The 18,403-nt window shown below is 45.0% G+C and overlaps 1 protein-coding gene across 7 annotated transcripts in view; it reads left to right on the forward strand.

Annotated features, from left to right (window-relative positions):
- The window catches only part of LOC102462793 (TGF-beta receptor type-1), a 232,374-nt gene extending 213,971 nt beyond the window's left edge, over positions 1 to 18,403 (forward strand). For all 7 annotated transcript variants that reach the window (XM_089776469.1, XM_025179693.3, XM_075921582.2 and 4 more), the window contains 2 exons: positions 2,284 to 2,439; positions 17,010 to 18,403. In XM_089776469.1, the coding sequence (XP_089632595.1) occupies positions 2,284 to 2,439; positions 17,010 to 17,225 (372 nt within the window). In that variant the 3' untranslated portion in view covers positions 17,226 to 18,403. The remainder of the gene's footprint in view (positions 1 to 2,283; positions 2,440 to 17,009) is intronic.

Genomic DNA, 18,403 nt, shown 5'->3' on the forward strand with positions numbered 1-18,403 from the left:
TGTTAACAAGAAGGTCATGCAAGACTGTATTAAATGCCTTAGTAAAGTATAGCTATACCATATTTACTGTTTCCTCCTTATCCACAATGCTTGTTTTCCTGTCAAAGAAAGCTGTCAGTTTGGTTTGACACCATTTGTTCTTGACTAGTCCATGCTGACTGTTACTTATCCACAAGCTCAATCAGAATACACAGATATACAGGCAGTCCCCGGGTTACATGGATCCGACTTATATCAGATCCCTACTTACAAACGGGGTGAGGCAACCCCGCACTAGCTGCTTCCCCTCAGCAGACCAGGGAGACGCGAAGCTAGCGCCCCACCCAGCAGACCAGGGAGACGCGGAACGGCTTTTCTCAGCAGACACCTCAGCTTGAGAATAAAGGACTGAGGGAAGTGAGGTGTGGGAGAATAAAACTGAGCTCTGGAGAAATGTTTGGCTAGAGTTTCCCCTACAATATGTACCAGTTCCGACTTACATACAAATTCAACTTAAGAACAAACCTACAGTCCCTATCTTGTACGTAACCCGGGGACTGCCTGTAATGACTTTGGGATAATCAGGATAATCCTGATTGTTCCATCTTAGCTGAGACAACAATGGCACTCAAACACTGCCATTGCCTCCTTCCATGACAAGGTAGACAGAGTCGCTATTTGCTCTCCCAATGAGATTCACTACCCTCTCTCCTCCTCTCTACTTCAGAGTTTCATGCCAATTCTGTGACCTAGGCTGTGTCTGGATTACATCCCTCTTTTGACGGAGGGATGTAAATTAGACACTTTGAAATTGTAAACAAAGCAGGGATTTAAAGATGCCACGCTTCATTTGCATAATCGCATAATGGCGCTCTTTCGAAAGTGCCATTTTGAAAGTAAAACCACGGTCTAGATGCAGTTCTTTTGAAAACGGCAGGCTTTTTCGAAAGATCCTGTAAACCTCATTTTTTTGAGGAGTACAGGATCTTTTGAAAAAGCCTGCCATTTTCGAAAGAACCACATCTAGACCGTGGTTTTTCTTTTGAAATGGCACTTTTTCAAAAGAGGACCATTACGTGATTGTGCAAATGAAACACGGGTTATTTAAATCCCTGCTTTGTTTGCAATTTCAAAGTGTCTAACTTACATCCCTCTATCAAAAGAGGGATGTAGTCTAGACACAGTCCTAGTGAAGAAGCAGGGGAACAGTTGGTTACACACCACTAAGTAACCACTGAGAACGGTGTGAGGTAGCTGTGGCATGTGCATGACCCAGTTGGGCACTGCTACTACAGATCTCCAGTTATAAGCACAGGGTGTCAGAATACCTAAAGTGGAGCAGCCACAGGGACAACCATCTTAAAGAATCTCAGTTACTGCACAAGGAGAGTAACCATCTCTTTTGCCTCGTATGCTGAGGTAGTCAATCCATGGGACAGGCATATTCTTCACAGTATCTATCCAGGTACCATGCATCTGGCAGGCGAGAGCAATATGTTGGCATATTCACCTATCAGACACAGTTCTCTTGTGCATGAGCGATCCCTGAAGTATCAAGTGGTACAAGAGATTTTCTTGTGTTGGGATTGGCCTGACTGCAACCAGGTTTAATTAAAAGTATTATCTTTTCTGTTCAAGAGTGGGTAAGGTCAGTCCATATTGGATGCTTTCCTATTGCACTAGGAAAGGGCCCATTTGTATTTTCCCTCCTTTTCCATTAATTTAGAAGGTAGTGAATTATGTGTGTCAGGGCACAGAAGGAGGATAATCTTGATTGTTCCATGCTGGCTGAGACTGCAGTGGCACATAGACTTGCTTCAGCTGTTTCTTTAATATGTACAATTCTTTGGCATTTGCTGTCCATATGTATTCTATGACCTGCCCTTCTTCTCCACTGCAACATCGTTGAAGAAAATGAATAGTGGTTGGCTTGTACCATCCTTTATGCCCTCAGTACAGGAGCATAAGGTCACTAAGTAAGGTAAGGTGCATACATAGGCTCAGTGGACAGTGAAGCCAGAAGATTCTGATCACAAACACTTGAGGCACAAGTGCCCCAAGAGCAAAATATATATGGACAGCCATCTTGAAGAACCACCACTACTGGAAGATAAGTGTGCTCTCCTTCCCTTTGCTTAAGATTTATTTGTTGTTTATACAGACTAGGTTTAATTATTTGGTTTAAAATGGAATATGTTCAAACAAGTTTTCTAGTATGACATTACCTTGTTTACATCTCTGAAGAGGACAAATCTAATTTCATTTAATTTTGCATGCATAGTAAAGTTCTCTATCTTTTTGCAGGTAACCAATAAAAAGCCAATAACTGTACTGGAAATACTTCAAAAAATCCGTCTACATGTTTCAGTGCCACAATGCGATGTGTTCGGATACTTAAGCATAGAATCTGAAATTGTGATACTCATCATACCTGTTGATCAAAACCCCAAACCATTGCAGGTAGAATTTATTATTTTATTTAGTCAATACCGTTCCATTGTATGTCAATACAAGTTGTCATATTTAGTCTGTGCTATGTACCATTTCCTTCTACTTTCGTCTTACACTTGAAAAAATACAATGAAAGTTCCAAGAATAGAATGGAATTGAGTCTCATTGTTTTGTACTGAATGATGACCATTCTGAGAATTCTTTAGTGGTTTGTGCTCAAGAGTTTCTATTATAAGGATAAAGTTGGATGTGTTTGTCACTCTTACTGTTTTTGTAAGAGTTTCTGAATGAAGAAGAAATTGTGTATATCTCTGTCTGAATAAGCAACATTTTGGTTGGTACTGAATTAAAAAATAGTTTCAGCTCTAGCAAAATGTTTCTTTTTGAGATTTTCTTTGTTTTTTTAATAAAATTGAAGCCATTTTTAAAACAGTAGTTTTGAATTAAAAATTGTTTCATTTTGACTTTTGGGGAAAAAAATCTTTTATGGCTGAAAAGCAATTTGGCAAATGTGACATGAATTCATGCAGTGTTTCAGTTGATCCAAATGCAAATTTTTCAGCAAAAAAAGTTTGAAAAATTTCACTCAGCAGTAGGTGTGGATGCTAGCAGAGTATGCTGGAGCACATAGTAGACTACAGCAAATGGAAAATAAAATACTACAAACTTCACTCTGTTCCATGTTGCTTTTGTGGTATTTTTTTAATGTTTGTTTAAAAATTCAGTAAAATAATATAAAATTCCGTTTAGCCTTCTGTGAATTATATCTCATAGCAGATAGAGCAACTGAGTAAAATACAAAAGAATTTTCATTTAAAATATCACAAAGAAAAAAATTTAGATGAATGAGTGTCATGCATTTAATAAATGTGCTTTGGAATGTGAGTCTTTAATATTGAGCCATTGGTCTGTTACTTAAAAATGCATCTAAATATGTACAAATGGATGATACTATTGTCTGTCTTGATGCTAACCGTAGATACGCATTAGGCTGTTGTCCATCTCTAAGGAGTGGGTCCTCGGCTGCAGGAAATTGTCATAGCTGCATTAACTTGAGTAGAACCTTAAGTATCTGCTCCTGAATTTCTGGACTATCCCAGTTCTTCTTCGAGTGATTGCTCATGTGCATTCTAATACGTGTGTGCGCACGATCTCCGGAAAGCTTTTATCCTAGTGGTATCAATAGGGTTGGCTGTGGAACCCCCGGCGTGTCACCATTGCAGCAGTTTATATAAGGCACAGCTGATTTCCCTCCTCTCTCCCCCAACTCTCTCAGTTCCTTCTTACCACTTATGACAGTCGTTTGAACAGTTTTGGTCACTTGCTTAGGAAGCGTTTTGACTACCCTAGTGTCATAGTTCTAGTTAGTTGTATAATTTAGTTAGTTAGTTGGTGCGCATAGTTTTTCCCCCCTACTTCAGCCCCGGCCTCGGGGCATGCCACACTCCCAAGGCTTCAAAGCCTGTGAAAGCTGCAGCAAGCTTATGCCCAAGGTGACCCTCATGCTGATTGCCTTAAGTGTCTGGTTGAGGGGCACAAAACAGACATGTGCCCAATTTGTAGGAACTTTCATCCCCCCGTCTTAAGCTCCTCTTAATGGAGGCGGCACTGTGGCCCTCGGCACCAGAACCACCCTAAGCACCAAAAGTGAGAAATGTTCCAGAATTGGTACATGACCTGGCATGGAAGAATCACTCAAGCCATAGGCACCACTCTCCCCACAGCGTGGGGTTGAGCGCCCGGCACCACTCTCAGTCCCTGGTGCCAGCCAAGAGAAAAAAGGCAGACGGGCAGGTCACTAGTGAAGGCATGGTATAATGGCACAAGCGGGGCAGGCCTGGCGCAGTGGCACTCATATGTGGCATCACCACCTGTGACACCATTGGCTCTGACACTGCCATCAGTCCCAGTGGTAAAAGTCTCCCAAGGCAGAGACTGTCCAGGAGAGACTGCAAGGGATCTCATAGAGATGATAGCCCATTCATAGCTGCTGCATGGACACTTCTGATCTGTATCGCAGGATTGGCACCAGAGTAGCTTCCGCATGTGTTGCAGATAGTGGCGCCTGTGATAGTTACTTCCTCATCTGCAGCGCCTCTTAGTGACACCCAGGGAGCCAATGGCACTGGTAGTGCTTGGCCTGCTACCCCAAGCATTGAAGAATACAGCTCTGTTCTCTGGCACATAAATGCATGTGATGCCGTCAAGTGATGGCACCAATGGCACTGATGACGATGGTGGCACTGATGTAGTTATTGATAGTGCACCACCCCAAAAGCACTGGGCAAACCAGCCACATTAACTACAAACTCGGTGTCTCTCAGGTAACTGCTCTCCGTCACTGTTGGGCTCAGCATCCCTCTGAACTGGCACCAAGTGCTTGGAATTGGAGTTGTTGTCATCCTCCAGTAGCCAGTACCACTCATGTTCATGGTACCATTCCTTGGTACCACTCTCACCACCAGCATCAGGAGGCATTGGAACAGCAATTCTGGCTCCACAGAGGTAGATGCCCATGAACTGGCCCTTTCGGACCCTGTCAGCCTACCACCGAAGTAAAGACTCAGTGTTGAGGCTGGCATCAGTGGTGTTGGTGCCCAGGAACCCTCCTTCAGTTATGGTGGATCTGGCACCAGTAGACGAGACAGAGCAGTGTCCTCTGGTGCCACCTGCCCCAGTACTGGTACAACCAGAACGAATTCCTCAGGCAGGTCACCTTCTTGTCTTGACCTCAGATGGAGGGTACAGAGGTTTCCTCTTCCTCCTTCCCAGATGAGGCTGTGGTGGACACGTCCTCTACCTTTCTCCTAGTCATAGACCTTAAGGCCCATCAGGACCTCCTATGCAGGGTGGCATAAAACCTCTAGTTGCAGGTGGTGGAGGACTCGGATCCTCATAGCTGAGAGGCCTTCTGGAGTGGCACTGCCTCTTATTAAGTCCATCAATACAACTACCAAAGTGTTCTGGCAGATGAACCAATCATAAAGAGCACCAGTGTCAGTCTGGGCCTCTGCCCAAGGCCCTAAAAATTGGACCTCTTTGGGTGGAAGGTTTATGCCACTGGGGTTTGCATCTATGACTGGCTCCATTAGATCCAGGGGACTGGTACATTGCCCTTGTGTCAGCCGATGGTCAGGGCAGTGTGTGCGTGTGTGTTACACCCAAGTCTTCAACTGCTGAGACACAAAGTCTCGTTGCAGTGGGCAGCCTAGGAGGCTGGAGGGCGCCCCGAAAAATAGTTTAACGTCTGTGACTTTACTGCTAGGACCGGGGTCCCATCGCAGAGGGCAGCCAACAGGCTCTCAGACGCCCCGAGTTTATAGGAAGAGCTTATTACACCTTAGATTTCAGCTGCTAGAATTCGTAATTCCTTCGCAGCAGGCAGCCTTGGGGAAAGACTGAAAGGTGCCCCAGTGGATTCTGCCACCTGGGTGTGACACAAATCCAAACGCCCAAGCTCTCTCTATATCTTTCCCTAATGACCGGCTGAAGTTCTTTTAAATTGTGCTTGGTTCTGTTACAGCAACTGAAGGAGTCAGGTTAAAGCTTAAACAGTTACTATTTTATTGTTACAGGGTAAACTTAGTTGTTAAATGCTACTGCTGTGTTACAGATAACACAGCCACTACAAAGGACAGGACAGAAATTACACTAATAAGTCACTTACAGGTACCATGAAACCCTTTTGGTTCTCTGAGCTCTTATTAAATGCATGCAAAATAGACAACTAGCAGGTATATATTCTCACCCCTGCATTCCAGACTTGGCGTGGCCAGCATCTTTCTCTCAATCCCTCGGGAAGAAGTAGGGCGAGGTTGGGCGTCCCACAGACCTCGGGAGACAATCAATACCTGCCAATAGGTATAGATGATTGGAGCTCAAATGATTGGAGCTCATAGGGGCTACTGAACCTCTTTTTATACCCCTTGGGTCCTGTAGGCTTCTTCCTGGTCTCAAGTGGCCAATTAGGAAAAATGGCTTTGAACACCAAGTTTCCCACGAAGGGTGCAAAGCATAATTCACACCTGGGAAGATGCAGACAATGGGCACCTCTGGTATGTGATGGGCGAAGATTCCTTTCCTGAGACAGTGCAGGCATGTCAATTACTGGTACTAGCCATCAGGGCGACGGGAAACCCTGTGTCGTCAGCTAGCCCATTTACTGTCTGGTTTCCGTTTATGGCAGAGTCAGGGACAGGCACCACACCTGCGTTCCCAGGGCATCAAAGGCTGACTGCCTTCTCTTGCTCTCTGGGGGGGGGGGGGGGGGGACAAGATAGGGTTCGTGTCTGGCTACATTTTGACATGAAGAGTACATATTTCCACATATCCATTATCCCCTTCCATACAAATTTCCTACAATTTGTGGTCTAGGACCAAAATTACAAGTTCTGGGAATTGCCCTTTGGCTTCTTCGCTGCCCCCAGAGTCTTTATGAAATGTATGGCAACAGTGGCAGTGTTCTTGTGCAAAATGCCACATTCAGGTGTTCCCCTATCTAGACAATTAGCTCTTCAGTACTGGCTCCTGCAAGAAGGCTACAGGCCATGTGATGCTATCGTGTGACACATTCCAAAGGCTGGGCCTTACCCTCAGTGTTCCAGAATTCACGCTGATTACAACACAACACAGAGAGTTCATAGGGGCCTTACTGGACTCCATAACAGTCAGAGCGTCACTCCTGGAAGCACGCTTCCAGACCCTCAGTTCCCTCATCCTTAACCCACAACAGTTCCCCATGACCATGGCCAGGAGGTGCTTGCAGCATGCACATATGTAGTACAGCACTCCCACCTTTCATGTCCAGCCCCTTCAGGATTGGCTAGTGTAGGTCTATAAACCAGGCAAAGACACCCTGGACAAGGTGGTTGTTCTGCCCCCTCAGGTCCTGCAGATGCTCAAGTAGTAGCTTCAGTGCCAGGTTGTTTGTATGTGAGTACTCCTCTCCAAGCCAAACCCCTCATGGTCCCTGGTGGCAGATGTATCTGTTCTAGGTAGGGTCAGCCACCTGGGCCAATTGCAGACTCAAGGCCTGTGGTCCCAGGCAGATCTGGGCCTTCATATAGACATGCAGAAACTGTCATTCACTGGCTTGCGAGGTCTTTTAGGACCACTTAAGTGGCATGTGCGTGGAAGTGTTCACAGGCAACACCACCACAATATTTTGTGCCAGGAAGCTCTGGGGCTATGGGAATTTTGTATTGCCAGTGATATCACCCTGCAAGCTTTGTTCTTCCCGAGAGGTTTGCATCAAGCTGGTAGACCAGCTCAGCCACTTGTTCACCATTCATGGGTGCTCTCTCTGCTTAGACATTCTGTTACCCATCTTTTTTGGGGGGAGGGTTCCCCAATACACCTGTTTGTGTCATGTTCTGCTCCTTCCCAGGCAGCGGCCTGGGCTCCCTGTCAGATGCATTTCACCTCTTGTGGTCAACCGGATGTGTTATGTCTTTTCCGTTTCCCTTCATACACAGGGTCTGTCTCAAGATAAAGGAGGACAGGCCTAAGTCATCCTTATAGCTCTGGCATGGTCCAGACGGCACTGATTTGCCCTACTACTAAGCTTCTCCGGGGCTACTTCCATAACCTTTCCCTTATGTGAGATCTCATCACTCAAGACCACAGCAGGCTCTGTCACCCCAACCTGGAGTCCCTCCATCTCACAGCATGGATGCTTCATGGTTAAACCCCACAGAGTTGGGCTGCTTCAATCCTGTTAGGGAGGTTCTCTGGGGGAGTAGGAAGCTATTTGCCAGGGCCACCTATTTAGCCAAATGGAAATGTTTTTCCTTATATTGCCAGCAAAAGGGGATCTGGGCCATGGGGTCTCCTGTCCCTGTCATCGTGAACTATCTCACGGATTTTAAGCAGCAAGGGCTCGCACTCTACTCGATAAGGATGCATCTGGTGGCCATTTCCACTTTCCACACAGGAGGTCTGCGTTGATTGGTATAGTTCCTAAAGTTTCTATAGATCCTATAGTTACCCATTTTCTCAAAGGGCTTTACCTGGCTGTACCCCCAAGTCAGACAACCCCTTCCCCAGTACGACCTAACCCTCATGCTTCTAGACAGTTTGGCAGCCCTTTGAACCTCTTACCACCTGCCCCCCTCCTACTTGTCATGGAAGGTAGCTTTTTTGGTAGCAGTAATATAGGCCAGGAGGGTCTCCGAGCTCTCACTTTGGAACCCCCATATATTGTCTTTTATAAGGATAAAATACAGCTCCTGGCTTTTTTACCTAGTCGTCTTCCCCCTTTCATATCAACCAGATTATATTCCTGCCTGTTTTCTACCCAAAGCCCCACACCAGTGATAGGGAGCGTGTGCTGCACTCCCTGGATGTTCAGAGCACCCTCACATTTTATGGAGATGGAACAAAACTATTTAGGAAGTCACCACAACTCTTTATTGCACTGACAGAGGGGATGAAAAGTCTCCCTATCTCCTCTCAGCAACTCTCCCATTGGATCACATCTTGTATCAGGACATGTTATGACTTAGCAAAGATACAACCCCTTCTGCTGACTGCCCACTCCACCAGAGCCCAGGCCTCTTTAGTGGCATTCCTCAAGAGTGTTCCAATCCAGGATATCTGCAGGGCAGCGATTCCATAATGCAGCACACCCAAGATGATGTAGCGTTCAGCAGAGCAGTCCTCACTTTGACTATTACCGTATTTTCCGGCGTATAGCACGACTTTTTACACTAAAAAACATCTCCCAAAAATCGGGGGTCGTGTTATACGCTAGGCATAGAACGTACCTGGTACCCGACACAGTGCTTGGGGCTGGCCCCGGGCACATGGCGCACGGTGAGCGCCGGCGGGGGGGAGCGCGCGGCGCTTGGCTGGGGAGCGCCGGCCCCGGGCGCGCGGCGCTTGGCGGGGGGAGCGCCGGCCCCGGGCGCGCGGCGCTTGGAGGAGGCACCGGCCCATGGCGCGTGGCTGTGGGGGGGGCCGCCCCCGGGCGTGCAAGTGTCCCCGCCCCTTGGCGGGCGAACGGCCACCGCCCCCTGGCGCCCAGCGGGGGGACAGCCACGTTCTGTAAGTGGGTGGTAGAAAAGACCCCATCATAGCTCCAACAAGAAGAAAGAAATTTGAAGCCAGTTTCAAGCTGAAAGTTGTAAAGTTTGCCAAGGAACATAATAACTGTGCTGCTGCAAGTCAATATGGAGTAACAGAAAAGATGGTCCGAGACTGGAAAGCAAATGAAGATGCATTAAAGAGTATGCCAAGTAGTAAGTGTGCATTAAGAAGAGGCACCCCACATTGGTCAGAACTTGAAAAGCACGTAGCAGACATGGTGCATGAGCATCGTCAAAATGGTTATGTAGTGACACGAAACAAAATACTTATGTTTGCACTTCAGTGGGGCAAATCTAACCCAGATCACAGCAAAGGATTTAAGGCCACTGTATCCTGGTGTACTAGGTTCATGGAAAGGCATAATCTGGTACTGAGGCAAAAGACCAAAATTGCACAAAAATTACCTGCAGATCTCGACAAAAAAGTAAGTCTTTTCCATTGATATGTAATACAACAGCGCAAGAAACATGGCTATGCGTTGTCAGATCGGAAATATGGATGAAACTCCTATGAATTTTGATATGGTTGGAAATAAAACTGTTAATCCAAAAGGTGCAAAAACAGTGTTAACTAAAACAACGGGACATGAGAAGTCCAGTTTTACAGTGGTACTAGCATGTACAGCTGATGGTGCCAAACTAAGACCAATGATTATTTTTACAAGAAAAACAATGCCGAAAATCAAGTTCCCTGTTGGAGTTTTTGTACATGTGAATGAAAAAGGCTGGATGGATGAAGAAGGGGTAAAGCTATGGCTTGATAATGTATGGAGTCGGCGACCAGGTGGACTTCGTCAAGAACGTAGCCTACTGGTGTGGGATATGTTCAGGGCTCATTTAACTACCAGCACAAAGAAAAGGCTGGCAAGAATAAACACAGATGCGGCAGTTATTCCTGCAGGATTGACATCATTGGTACAGCCACTGGATGTGTGCCTAAACAAGTCATTTAAAGATCGCATTCAAGAACAGTGGAATGAATGGATGGTTAGCGGCGAAAAGTCATTCACAAAAGGAGGAAACATGCGTGCGCCACAATTGGATGTTTTGTGTAACTTTGTCATAAAAGCCTGGAATGATATTGGTGCAGAAACAGTAATCAAGTCTTTCAAGAAGTGTGGCATATCAAATTCTTTGGATGGTATGGAGGACGACTTCTTGTGGCAAGATGAAGGGGAAGCCAAAGCTGAAGCCACACCATCTGATTCGGAATTAGATCCATATGATGACTATCTTACAAATGTACCACAAGATGTCATTGATGAACTTATGATGTCAGAGGATGAACATGATGAGGATTTTGAAGGATTTTAAGTACCTGCAAGTCAAAACCATTTTAATTAAAATTATTTAAATCAAATCTGATGTTATTAAATGGTGTTGCCTCAGAAGGGGGGTAGTCTTATACGGCGAGTATAGGCCAAAACCTATGTTTTAACTGGAAAATTAGGGGGTCGTCTTATACGCCCAGTCGTCTTATACGCCGGAAAATACGGTAAATGACTTCTTATCCCTCCTCCATGGGTACTGCTGGTAAGTCACCCATTGGAATGCACATGAGCAATCACTCGAAGAAAAGATGGCTACTTACCTTTCATAACTGTTGCTCTTTGAGGTGTGTTGCTTATGTCCATTCCAAATCCTGCCGCCTCCCGTCAGAACAATCTGACAAGAAGGAACTGCAAGGGTTGGTGGTTGGCTGTGCCTTATATACACTGCCACAGTGATACCATGCCAGGAAGCATCAGAGCCAACCCTACAGATACTGCTAGGGTAAAAGCTTTCCGGATATGGCGCATGTGTGCGCAGACTCATATTGCAGTGGACATGAGCAACACATCTCAAAGAACAATGGTTACGAAAGGTAAGTAACCATCTTTTTTGATAGGATGAGACTAGCTCTCAGTGTGTTACAAAGTCCCCAAATATTTTTAAGAATCTGTAAAAGGACATCCCATCACAATGTGCTTTGCCACATAATAATGATGACACATAGCGACTTTGTGCTAGAAACCCAACCTTCCCTCTTACCTTTCCAAGATGGATATTGATTAGTAAACCAAAACAAAATATATATATTATAGTATTACCCTTAAACAGGTATTTGCAGTGTATTTGCTGCCATGTGAAACACACATCCCTCAAAAGTGTTTGCATTGTCACAGTCTAAAAGCCCAAACCAGGAATGCTGGAGATTTACAACTCAAACACCTTATGATAGAAAAGTCTCTTCAGCCCGGGTTTGAGCCTGAATAACAGACCTTCCATGGACAAAGGTCCCCAAGTGCTGCCTCTGACAGAGCTTCTTCCTTATCAAAGACCACTCAGCCAAGAGGGTGGCCAAAACTAACTTTATGGAACCACAGGAAACGTGGTCACACCCATGATAAGTGGGCCATCCAGCTAACTAAAATAATGCCGGACTACAGATGTTTCCGGACTAGAGAGTGCCAGACTAGAGAGGTTCAACCTGCACTAAATAGTCACAGGCCAACTCCCCATCATAAATATTTACACACATGGAAATTATTCTCTGCCTAGTGCCAAAATAAATAAATCACAGTGGTCTCATAGAATACATACTAGAACAGGGCTGGGCAAAATATAGCCTAGGGGCTGGATCTGGCCTACCAAGCCACCAGATCTGGCCAGTGGACCACCTTGCTGGGACCCTCAGGCACATAGCTGCCACGGTTTAAAGCACAGTCTATGCGGCTCTCTGCTCTGCAGGCTGGGGGAGGAGCCCGATCCTCAGCTCCTATTGGTTGAAACAAACAGCCAATAGGAGCTTGAGAGATTCACCTTGGGGATGGGGGCAATGGAAGTCTCTTCCCCCTCCCAGAGCTGAGAGCCACATAGAGGGAACAGCCTGCAGTTTCGAGTCGTCTGGGGCTACAGCAGGCCTGGAGTCCAGCATGCGTTGGGGGCGCTACAGAGCTGCTGGTCAGGAGACACTTAAGTAAGTATCTCCTAGCCAGAGCCTGCCTCTGGCACTCCAGCCCCTGCTGCACACCAATTCCCTCCCCCATGTCACTATCCAAACCCTCTGCGCCCCCTGCCCCCGCCCCAGGTCACAACTCTGTATCTTCTCTTATACCCCTCCCCTAGGCCAGAATCCTCCCCTGCACTCAAAACACCCTCCCAGACCCTGCACCTCATTTCCCTGCCCCAAGTCACCACCCAAACCCCCTTTTCCCTTTCTCCTAGGTCACAATTCCCTCCCAGACTTTGCACCCCTTCCTAGAACTCCTCCCCCAGGCAAGAAACCTCTCCTGCACCCAAACTCCCTCCCTGACCCTACATCCCAATCCCCTGACCCAGGTCACAACCTCCTCCTTCACCCAAACTCCCTCTCAGACCTCACATAGTCTCCTGCACCCCACTCCCTTACCCCGTGCACCCTTCTACACCTAAACTCCAACCTAGATCTTGCATCTCCTCCACAGAAAAGTGTGGCTCTAGACCACTTTCCAAAATCTTGGAGTGGCCCCCCCCCACCAGAAAAGCTTGCCCACCCCTGTACTAGAACTTAAGAAATCAGACCGCTCCATGAGCTCAGTCAGGGTACACCTCCCAGCCATCACGGTGTTCCACCAGAACAGGATGATTTTTCAGTTTTCACTAATACAGTCACCAAATGCTTTCTCAAAGGAGTCAACATTCACCCTGAAATACAAACACTATATCCACCATGGGATCTTAACCTAATGCGGCAGAACCTCCCCAGAACCCCATTCAAATCACTAGTAATATGCTCACTTCTTCACCTCTCTTCCTCACCACCATTATGTCTGCCACACAGATGGAAGAGCTAGGGGCCCTCATGGGACATACACCATACACAATAGTCTTAAAAAATAAGATTACTCTAAGAATTCATCCAAAGTTCTTATCTAAGACAACCCATTCCAAAATCCTGCCTCCCCATCCTTCCATCTGAAACCCCATGGGGATGGACAGGAGTCCACCCTTCATACCCTGGATGCCTTTTATACAGACAGAACAAGAGACTCTTCAAGTCACCGAAATTATTCACCTCCATCACAGAATGATCAAAAAGAGACTCCATATCTAAACAGAGGTTGCCCAAATAGATTTTTGTGCTGTGATCAACAGCATCGTTAGCCCCCAAAAAGGACCCACAGATATTCCACAAGAGCTGTATCAGTATTTATAGTATTTCTTAACAGTGTCTCTATTATAGACATATATAAAGTGGCAACTGGGGCCTCAGCCCATACGTGCATACAACACTGAATTAGAACAGTATTTAGCATCAGGTGCAGTATTTAGACTTACCCTATTATCATGTGCCACAACCTTATATCTGAAGCCCTTTCCTTCCATTGATGGGCACTGCTGAAATCATCTAAAGTGGAGCACCTTCAGGGACACTGCTTGAAGAAAAAGGGTACGTCTACACTACAGCGCTAATTCGAACTAATTTAGTTCAAATTAGTTAATTCGAACTAAGCTAATTCGAACTAACGGATCCAGACTAAAAAAGTAGTTCGAATTAGCGTTTTGCTAATTCGAACTAGCATGTCCACATTAAGTGGACCCTGAGCCAAGGTTAAGGATGGCCGGAAGCAGTGCCGGCCGGGCATCAGATGAGGACTTAGAGCGTGGAGCTGCTGCCTCAGGCTAGCCGAGGGCTATGCTTAAAGGGACCCGACCCCCATCCCAGACAGACAGTTCTCGGGGTGCCCCGCTTGCAAAGCAGTCCTGTCTTGGAGTGCCCTGAGTGCCCACACTGGGCACATCACAGCACTCGGCCATCAGCCCGGCTGCACTTGCCGCAGGCTGCCATCTGGGGAGAGGGGGCAATTGGGGGGCTGCAGGAGAGCTTCCACCCCCAGAAGCCCGCAGAGCCAGCCCAGTCCTCCCCATTGGGGGCTCGTACCCCATTCCTCCCTCACCTCCTTCCACTTACTTCCACCTCCTTCCCTAGCCCCCCTTCCTGATGTACAAAATAAAGAAAACGTGTGGTCAAAAATAGAATCTCTCTTTATTGAACAAAACTCGGGGATACTGGGAAAAGGAGGTGGGAGAGAGGAAGAGAGAGAGGGTGGGAGAGGGGAGAGCAACTAAAATGATCAGAGATTTGGAAGAGGTCCCATATGAAGAGAGGCTAAAGAGACTGGGACTTTTCAGTTTAGAAAAGAGGAGACTGAGGGGGGATAGGATAGAGGTCTATAAAAGCATGAGTGGGGTGGAGAGGATGCATCAAGAAAAGTTCTTCATTAGTTCCCATAAAGAAGGACTAGAGGACACCAAAGGAAAGGAATGGGTAGCAGGCTTCAAACTAGTAACAGAAAGTTCTTCTTCACAAAGCAAAGAGTCAACCTGTGGAACTCCTTGCTGCAGGAGGCTGTGAAGGCTAGAACTAGAACAGAGTTTAAAGGGAAGTAAGATCAAGTCATAGAGGTTGGGTCCATGGAGTGGTATTAGCCAGGGGGTAGGAGTGGTGTCCCTGCCCAAGGTTGTGGAAGGCTGGAGAGGGATGGCACGAGACAAATGGCTTGGTCACTGTCTTCGGTCCATCCTCTCCAGGGTCCCTAGGGTTGGCCGCTGTCGGCAGACAGGATACTGGGCTAGATGGACCTTTGGTCTGACCCAGGACGGCCATTTTAAGCTCAGGGCTCAGGGTCGGAGGTCTCAGTGGACCACCTTGATTTTCATGCACACCTGCTCCTGGGTGGCCAGGCTGGCAGCTCTCCTGCCCTAGACGGCCACTTTCCTGTGCCTAGTGCGGAGGTCATGGATGAGGTCCACGATTTCCGCACTAGACCAGGCGGGTGCCCGCCTCTTGCGGTCCCGGGCAAGCTCCCGGGAGCCGCCAGCCTGGGTCCCGGGAAGAGGGGGAGGGCTGGGGGGCATCGGGTGGCTGGCTCGAGCCGTGCCAGGTGCAGGGTCTGCTAGCTGGGTGCTGGCAGGCTTGCACCTGGCACGGGCATCGTAGCCAGCCCGTGCCCCTTTCAGAGGTCTGGGGCCGGGAGGGAGGCAATAGAGTTTCCCTGGTGTTGGCCAGAGTGGCCACCAGGGAAAGCTGGGGAGGGCTAGCCTCCCACTAGTTCGAATTAAGGGGCTACACACCCCTTAATTCGAACTAGTAAGTTCGAACTAGGCTTAGTCCTTGTAGAATGAGGTTTACCTAGTTCGAACTAAGCTCCGCCAGTTCGAATTAAGTTTGAATTAGCGGAGCGCTAGTGTAGCGCCTATCAAAGTTAATTCGAACTAACGTCCGTTAGTTCGAATTAACTTTGTAGTGTAGAAATACCCAAAGAGATTACTCACCCTGTCCAGTAACTAGGGTTCTTCGAGATGTGTGTTACTGTGGGTGTTCCACTATTCTCCCTCCTTTTCTCTACTTTGGAGTTTCACACTACATACTCTGCAGTTAGAGAAGGAATGGGGTGGGGTGGGGGTGTCACGCCACCTGAAGACAGGGAGCACACATTTGTGACCCAAACAGACACTGCTACTACAAATCTCCAATTACATGCACAGTCATAAGCTAAAGTGGAATGAACATCTCAAAGAACTTCAGTTACTGTAGAGTGAGTAACCTTCTCTTCCATCCTCGCCTTTAAAATATTAATAAAAACTTGTCTGTAAAAGTGGCTGTTGAGGACTAGCATTGAAATTAGACTATTTAGAATTTTTCTGTAAAATTTTAATTGAATCAGACGAGGTTTCTAAGTTAACACTCTAAAATTAGAGGTGTTTAGCAGAAATAAAAAATCTAACTACGTTGTAGAAAATAAAACTTGCCCTGTAGATAACCCCTTGTCAAACACCCAAGATAATAACTTTTGAAAATAGACTAATATTTCAACATGGAACGCTGTGAAGCATCATTTGTGCTAAGTTCTGTGTAGCATGAAAAAGACTTCTAAAAAATGGTTTGTTGGTTGATTTTTCCTTTACTGTGAAAAGTAAATCTATATCCTTGTGCAAGGGATCTCAGAATGTAACCTCTGAACAGTGCAAAACTCGTCAGGAGAAAAAGGAAAATGTCCTCGAGTGGGTTACTGTGTCTCCTAAGGTTTGCAGGCCTGTGGGCACCAACCCTCCTAAAGTTCTTTAATGGTTCTCTACTTTCATAGACCTCAGAACAGCATCTAATGAACCAGAAGGGAAATTTCATTATTTCCAGTACTGTGAAGCTCTTCTTTCTAATTCTGGTCTATAATGAGATTTTGGACCTTAAAAATCTCAAAATTATGATGAACCTTTTTATGAAAGGTATAATTTTCTCCCCACGAAGCTGCCACAGTAGCATTTATAAGTAACTAAGGCACCTGAAAGACATACAATTCAATTTTTAAAAATTCTCAGAAGCACTGGTAAATGTTAAGGCATGACTTTGAACTGATCTGGACAATTCACTTATGGCTTTGCCATCCTAAACTGTATTCACCATCCCAAATGTTTATATATATCTTTTAGGTAAAAATAAGAGATTTTAATAACTAACTTTTTTTTTTCTAGATTGAAGCCTGCAATAAAGAAGCAGAAAAGATAGAGTCTCTGATAAATTCTGACAGCCCAACTTTATCATCCCATGTGCCATTATCGGCACTTATCACATCTCAAGTGCAAGTTTCCTTTAGTATATCTTCTTCCTCGATTAAAGTGGTGCTTGTATTGCACACCCTGCTCTTGAGCCTTATATTGACCTTGTTAGCAGCAATATGTAATACATAACTGCTTAGAAAATGTGCAAAATAAATATCCTATTGTATTTTTTCTATATTGCGAATGACATTCAAAACTGCTGATCTATTAACAGAGCAAAATATATTTTAACCAGAAAAAATATATATATAGCAGTTTGGTTCAACAAAATTCCAGAAAAGTATTTTAATGTACTAATTTTTTCATTAAAATGAATTTTAAAATATTTGAAATAATCCAAAGGAAAACTCTCTTAATCACTAAAACAACTGTTCAAAAGATTTTTTACACACAGATAATTTTCATTATGCACACATTCCATAAAAATATTATACAAATCTCTAAAATTGTGATTCTGTGAAAAGGGAGTTGTTACACAAAAATGCTATTATTTTAAACAGTGAACATACATTGTATTGAGATTTTTGAAGAGTTTAATTATTCAGATGTATATTATTGAGAAATATGAGGAGCATGCACCTACTTTAAACATTGATTTTTGGAAGAAACAAAAAATGCTGCTACTTACGTAATTTACCAAAAACTGAAAAAAAAAATCATGTGAATATATTACCTTATATTTTATTATGAAGAAGGTTAAATAGCCATGGGCCTGTCCCAGCAAACTTGCACATTTGAGTAGCTTTACTCATTACCTGCTTAAGTGCTTGCAGGCTATTGGGCCCCATGTTTGTAAAGTGACAATCATTTTCTAAGCCAGAACTGTATTTACATTAAGAAATGGAGAAGTGTATTCATTTCTACAGTTCTGTGCATTGCAAATACCGTGTATTCTATCTGATTTTTCTATTGTATGCAAAATTAAGCCTCTATTTATAAGTGCCATTTTAAATATTGCAGTATTTGCATCTTATCTAATGAAATTTACACTTTAAATATGTTGTTTTTATACAAACAAGACTTTACAAGTTATTGTGTTTTATGCACATGAACTTAATCTAAATGAAGTGTTTTGTGTCAGTATTATTGTCGCCAACTTTTGAAGTGTATAAAGAAAACCTTTTTTGCCAAAATGTTGAACTTTAAAAGAAGGCACTTAAAATGTTTTGAATTTTGTATGTTGTTCTAGCATGTTTGTAGCAATTATTTTTGTTAAATATTTTCAATGCAATGTTTTTTTTATTTTAATAAAAAGAACTTTTATTTTCTCATGTATACTTAAAATATATATGCAATTTTATAAAATA

This window comes from Pelodiscus sinensis, chromosome 2 (assembly GCF_052426305.1).
Source record: "Pelodiscus sinensis isolate ZL-2025 chromosome 2, ASM5242630v1, whole genome shotgun sequence".
Lineage (NCBI taxonomy): Eukaryota > Metazoa > Chordata > Testudines > Trionychidae > Pelodiscus > Pelodiscus sinensis.